Source organism: Polyodon spathula, chromosome 5, assembly GCF_017654505.1.
Source record: "Polyodon spathula isolate WHYD16114869_AA chromosome 5, ASM1765450v1, whole genome shotgun sequence".
Classification (NCBI taxonomy): domain Eukaryota; kingdom Metazoa; phylum Chordata; class Actinopteri; order Acipenseriformes; family Polyodontidae; genus Polyodon; species Polyodon spathula.
The window spans coordinates 19,864,091-19,870,110 of record NC_054538.1 but is presented as its reverse complement, the minus strand read 5'-3'; the positions used below and the strand labels follow the sequence as shown (position 1 = coordinate 19,870,110).

At 37.2% G+C, this 6,020-nt stretch overlaps 1 protein-coding gene across 2 annotated transcripts; it reads left to right on the top strand.

Annotated features, from left to right (window-relative positions):
- Window positions 1-1,395: 1,395 nt before the first annotated feature.
- On the top strand, window positions 1,396-5,622 carry LOC121315687 (GTPase IMAP family member 7-like). Of its 2 annotated transcripts, none has more exons than XM_041249999.1 (3): window positions 1,396-1,594; window positions 3,154-3,317; window positions 3,830-5,622. In XM_041249999.1, the coding sequence occupies exons 2-3, from the start codon at window positions 3,260-3,262 to the stop codon at window positions 4,894-4,896; spliced, it is 1,125 nt and encodes a 374-aa protein (XP_041105933.1). In that variant the 5' UTR covers window positions 1,396-1,594; window positions 3,154-3,259; the 3' UTR covers window positions 4,897-5,622. The 2 variants fall into 2 exon arrangements, with proteins under 2 accessions (XP_041105933.1, XP_041105934.1); XM_041250000.1 differs by having other exon boundaries at window positions 1,396-1,879.
- Window positions 5,623-6,020: the final 398 nt, after the last annotated feature.

Here is a 6,020-nt window from a genome sequence, read left to right as displayed (position 1 = left end):
ATTTGAAAAACATGAACTTTAATTGCAATTCTTGTGTACCTGTGATTCTGTAGATACGAAAATGAAACATGTTATTTGTCGAAACTCGAGATGTAACCAGGGACTTTTAGATATTCAGTCTAATGATTGTCCAACTGAGCTATTTCAGCAGGAAGGCCAGATTTGATCAAACTCTTCTTTGTTCTTTGAGGACCAAAAATACAGTAACAGAAGATTAAATGTCTGGCACAGTAGCTTTAGCTTATACACAAAATATTGGCAGTGAAAAAGTAGAAGTTGTGAAGCTTCAAATGTTTGCAAGTGTCAAAAAGACTTCTGCTGCACAGAAAATAAAATCCATGCATGGTGAAGACAGCACAGCTGTCAGAAGCCTATACTTTACAGTAAACCTGGATGAAGAGAAAAGGCTGTCTATTTTTAGCCATGAATGGACAAATTGTCACTCCTCCTTATTTAAACCTGACCTAGACCTTCAGCAAGGCTATGCTATGCAGAAAGAAAAAAAGTTTTGTAAAAGTTTTCTGTTATTATTTAAAATGCTCTGTTATGACCCACCTATTGCCAAATGCTTCAATAAAAACAGCCTTTAAACCCAGGTGAATATGGGTTTGAATAGATGTTGTGACAGTAGGAAATAATTCCTTGGTATTATTGTTGTTGTTTTTTTGTTTGTTTGTTTTTTTTTTTTTTTTTTTTTTTTTTTTTTGTATGTTATATCACCTTTAGAATAATTAAAATCAAGTCTTGGAGCCCTATTTAGTAATCGGCGTGCATGAAAAGGCTAAACAGCATTAAATAACTTGTAGGTCGAAATAGTTTCAATAATTTCTTACTAGTTTATAATATTAAGATTGGTTTATTCATTTCATAATTATTGCCTTTCCCACGGCTATATATGACGAATGGGATTCCAATCATCACGGGAATCTTTGAATTAGTTATGCGGCTTGACCAAGAGCAAAGTTCCATCGTCCTGTTTATAAACATGGGCGCGCTCCAGATGCTTCACACTAATGAGGAGAGGTTATGAGGAGGTGATGAGGAAATGAAGTGGACCCGATGTTAAAACATAAAATATATTTTAAAAAATGACCACATTAAGTGGATTTTTTTTAATTTAACATTTCATGATTATTTTTAGTTTGATGATGTCATCAAAAAGCTGCAATTTCACATTGTTGGCTGCTTTTCATTTCTGAATGCATACTATTAAAATAGTATCAATTTAGTGTTTTAAAAAGTTATTTTAGCAAACATTAAGCACTCAAATTTCGATTTTCAGACAAAGTTTAATTTGCTATAGCGGTCGATGTAATGGTACAAGTGTACCTGTTAAGTAAAATAAGGGTGTATATTGTTTTTTTGTTATTTTCACTTTCAGTTTTCTTAAACTTTATGATGTCATCAAAAATAACGCCATTTCTCGAAGAGGCCAAGAGTTCACGATCAGCCCCTCTTGATTCTTATTCCCGAGTCTAAACTTTAATAAAACACTGGCCTGCAAATTGCACCAAAGAATGTCAACGCCTTCAAGCTGTCCCTGACTGATCGATCCCACCTCGATCGCAAAGAATTTCATTCAGTCGATCGGAAAGTAAGTGATACAGGAACAAATCATGATATCCACAAAGTCATCTAACTGATAGATGCGCCAAATGTTTCTTTTTTATACTAGACTTCACAGAAAGTACTACATCCTAAACGAAAGTCTCCGGGAGTTTCTTTTAACTTTTTTGTGAGCCAACTGGAAAATATACAGAAGCGGCGGGTCCCGTTCATATTCTGTCATTTCGAAAACAGTGATAGCGAAATCTGCGGGGTCAGTGCTTAAACATCTGCGGTGAAAATATAACTTCAGTATTGATAAGGTATTACTTAGGTCTGTATTATTATTATTATTATTATTATTATTATTATTATTATTATTATTGCACTTTAAAGAGATTGTTTCTTGTTTAGCTAACGTTTGTTTAAATCACTTTCTAAGTGGGAATGAAAACATTTAATTTTAGAGTATTTTAGTTTTTTTGTATGTAATCGCTTTAAAAAAATAAAATAAAAAAAAAAAAAAAGACTTCACCGAATGGATTGTGGAATTCGGAATGCGGAAATACAGTAACCATATATAATATACAGACACTTGTAAACTTTTACCGAGAATTTGATACATACTTTCAGAATCTATTATTATTATTATTATTATTATTATTATTATTATTATTATTATATATTATTATTATAATTATGGCATTGTAACAGACATACAATGAACAATTTAAGAGTTTCAATGTTACTTGAAGTTTCTTTTTTTTATTATAATATTAAACATTTTGCCCCTCAATATATATATATATATATATATATATATATATATATATATATATATATATATATATATATATATATATATATATACTGTATGTACACACACACACACACACACACACACACACACACACACACAGCAGTATGGAGTAGCAGTTAGGGCTCTAGATTCTTGACTGGAGGGTCCTGGGCTCAGTCCGAGGTGGGAGGTGCTTTACATAGATTGCTCCAGTAAAAAACCTTATTGTATAAATGGGTAATTGTATTAAAAAAATTATGGTGTCTTCTTGTAACAACTGTAAGTCGACCTGGATAAGCCATTTTCACACTACACCATCCAACCCTGGGTTGAGGGTGACTCTTCTGAGTTCAGGCCTGCCTGCCTTTACATTTGCCTGGCAGGTGATATTCAACCGGGCGCAGGACACGATCGATATTTCTATCCCAGAACAAACACAGTAGCGGAAGTAACAGTTACGGTAATGTCATTTCAATTATCTTTCTGTGTCTCTGTATGTTTTAGTACGTGTGAAAATTTTCAACCCTAGTCTCGGGTTCACCGTGGGTTGACACTGGCAGTGTTAATGCACTTGCCCGTTCAGACCTTAGGGTTGAAAAGCTTATTAACTGTTACTTCTGCTGCTGTGTTTGCCCTTGGATAGAAACATGTAAAACGATCGTGTTCAACCCCGGGACGAATCTCACCCCATAGATTATAGAGCACGGCAAATGTGAAGGCAGGCAGGGCTGCCCTGGGGTCTCCCCATGGCGATTCAACCCGAGGTTGGATGGTGTAGTGTGAACACGGCTTATAATGCCTTTTTGCAGATCTAACCGTTGTGCACCCCTGGGCTACCTGAAAGAGTTGCTTGAAAAATGCCTTGTGTTTCACTCCCCTGAGAATTTGCTTTCCTTTGGTGTTACGGATTCTAAAATGAAAAACTTACCATTTCCAATAACAGACACCGGCAATTCACCTCCAAAACATAATGGTAAGTAAATGCAATAAATTCAATCCCACCGAAAGTACTTATGGTGGTAGCTTTTAAATTGACCTTCCAAGTTATTTATTTGACATTTAGCTACCAAACACATTACATTTATTATATGCCCGTTAACCCCTTCTCCCAGCTAACCATTGGTTGAATTATCAGGCCCCAAGGAGCAGCAGTGTGGAATAGTGTTTTGGGGGGGGGGGGGGGGGGGGGGCAGGAGGGGCTCTGGACTCCTGACCGGAACGTCGTAGGTTTTAAAAGCGAAATGAAGAAAATGAATGCAAACAAAAGCACAACATTTTTTTTCTTCATTCTGCTTTGAAATCAAAGTGAAACAAAATAACATTTAGACGATTTTAAAAGCCCATTTTGTTGTTTCTCAGAACTAAAAAGCCCGTCATTTAAACTGATTTAAACAACTAAGTAATTGTTAAAGAAGGGGAACAAAGTTGGCGGAAAACACCGAAAACCAGAAACCCTAAATATAACATAACACCTTTACCTTTCAGTACATAACACCGTCTCTGAGCTGAGGCTGGTGCTGCTTGGGAAGACCGGAGTTGGGAAGAGTGCTTCTGGAAACACCATCCTGGGCAGTGAGGAGTTTGAATCAATATCCAGCACCTCATCAATAACCCAGGAGTGTGAGATGAGGACAGGGGTAGTCGCCGGCAGAAAGGTCTCTATAATCGACACCCCGGGCTTGTTTGACCCAAAACTCTCTGCTGACGAAGTTGAAAAGAAGATTTTAAAATGTCTCGATCTGGCTGTCCCTGGGCCCCACACTTTCCTGCTAGTGATCCAGGTGGGGCGCTTCACGGAGGAAGAGAGGAGAGCAATGCTGCTCGTCCAGGAGATCTTCGGAGAGAGGGCTATGAGGTACACCATGTTTCTCTTTACCCGGGGTGATGAGCTGGAAGGCAGGACCCTGGAGGAGTACCTCCGGGGGGCCGATGAGGGTCTCAGAGGGCAGGTAGAGAGGTGCGGAGGAGGGGGACACGCCTTCAACAACAGGTGCAGAGGCGACGGAGCTCAAGTGAAGGAGCTGCTGGAGAAAATCGAGAGGATGATAGAACGAAATGCCTGCTACACCTACGAGATGTATCAACAGCGGCTGAAAGCACCCAAAACAAAATGGGAGAAAATCAAGTATATGTTAGCCGGAGCAGTAGCTGGTGCTTCAAGAGGGGCGTTGGGCGGTGCATTGGCGGTAGCTGCGTTTTTAGACTATAAAGAGTTAGACAAGATTTTAGTAATTAATATGGCTGCAGTAAAAGCAGATCAAGCAGGTGTTTTAGAAATAGTAAAGAAACCCATATTTGCAGTTGCTGTTTTCTTTTTTGCTTTGAAAAAAGGAGAGAGAAACATCTTGATGGGAACAGGGGCAGGGGCGGTTGTAGGAGGGGTAGTAGGGGCATATTATGGCGTTAGAGAAGAGAAGCCTGGAGAAGCAATGAATAAAGGTGATAAAGAAGTCTCGGCTCTCAGAATACCCGAATTTCAAGATATATTTAAATTGATAAAAGCATTTGAAAAAGCAATGAAACCACCCAACATTGCAGATGAGCCTGACTAAATGTTTTTTTGGAAATCACCAATTGTTTTTTACCACCGTTTTCTCCCAATTTGGAATATCCAATACACCTTGTTCATGCAGTGTCCATGTTTGGTTGAAAATGAGGCTTGGTGTGCAAGCAACTGTCATGGCCACCACAGCTACTGATAGTATCACTATGTGGACGTAATCTTTAATATGTGTTCCTCAAATAAAAATTGAAGAAATTGATGATCGGGCAGATAATAAAGCAAGGATTTCGAGAAAAATACAGCAGACATGGTAAAGCAATTGGAGTAAGGGTTATATTCATGAAGTAGAAGGTAAATTAGCAAGCATATTTGTGATCGGAAAGTGAATACGCTACTACTAGCCTATACTAGATTCATAAAATATGTTTAGATCTCGTAGTTTTATTTAGAGAACGTTTACTTTAATTAATATTTACTGTGTTGATATTAAGTACTTCTGTATTGTTTCATGTTTATTGCTTTGGTATAATGTGTTAATTGTTTTCTAAATTCAGTTAAGAGGCAGGAGAATGGATGTAGCATTAGGGCTAAGGAGTTCCGGTCAATGAAAAAGAATGAGTCACCTTACTTAAGAATCAAATGTCCCCCTTTCTGTTATTCCTGTAGTTTATTTTGAGTTAATGTAACATTAAGGATGTAACTCAAGCATATTTTTTTGTTAACACGCGTTACTAAATGTTTTTGTAATTTTGCTCAGTTGTGCTTAATAAAGACTCTTTTAGTACCCTCAGTGTGTCATATACCTTTTTTAAATACAAACTGGGCATTGCATCCCTCAAGACACATTCCCTTTAGTATCCATGCATAATCTCAAGCTTCTGCATCTTACTTATCTATTGATTAGGACTGATTGGAAATGCTCACTTGGCTCTTGGACAGTATAACTGAAATGTAATCAAACTTGTGACTGTAATGAAGAATATGTACATTCACACAGAAAAGAAAGTTGAGATTTCTCTTCAGAAAATTGTTATTTTAAAGCTAAATAGGCTGTTTTGGAGTTATAAAAGCAAAAATAAAACATAATTAAATAATACATGTACAGAGATTTGACACCTAAAAAGGGCAGTGTGCACTGTGGGATACAATTAATAACTTTATAAAAATTAACAT

Bases quoted from the DNA above. Each gene is read 5' to 3' on its own strand.
- LOC121315687 (XM_041249999.1), top strand. From the start codon at position 3,260: ATGAAAAACTTACCATTTCCAATAACAGACACCGGCAATTCACCTCCA. The intron at 3,318-3,829 runs GTAAGTAAATGC...TTTACCTTTCAG, and splicing joins TTCACCTCCAAAACATAATG to TACATAACACCGTCTCTGAG.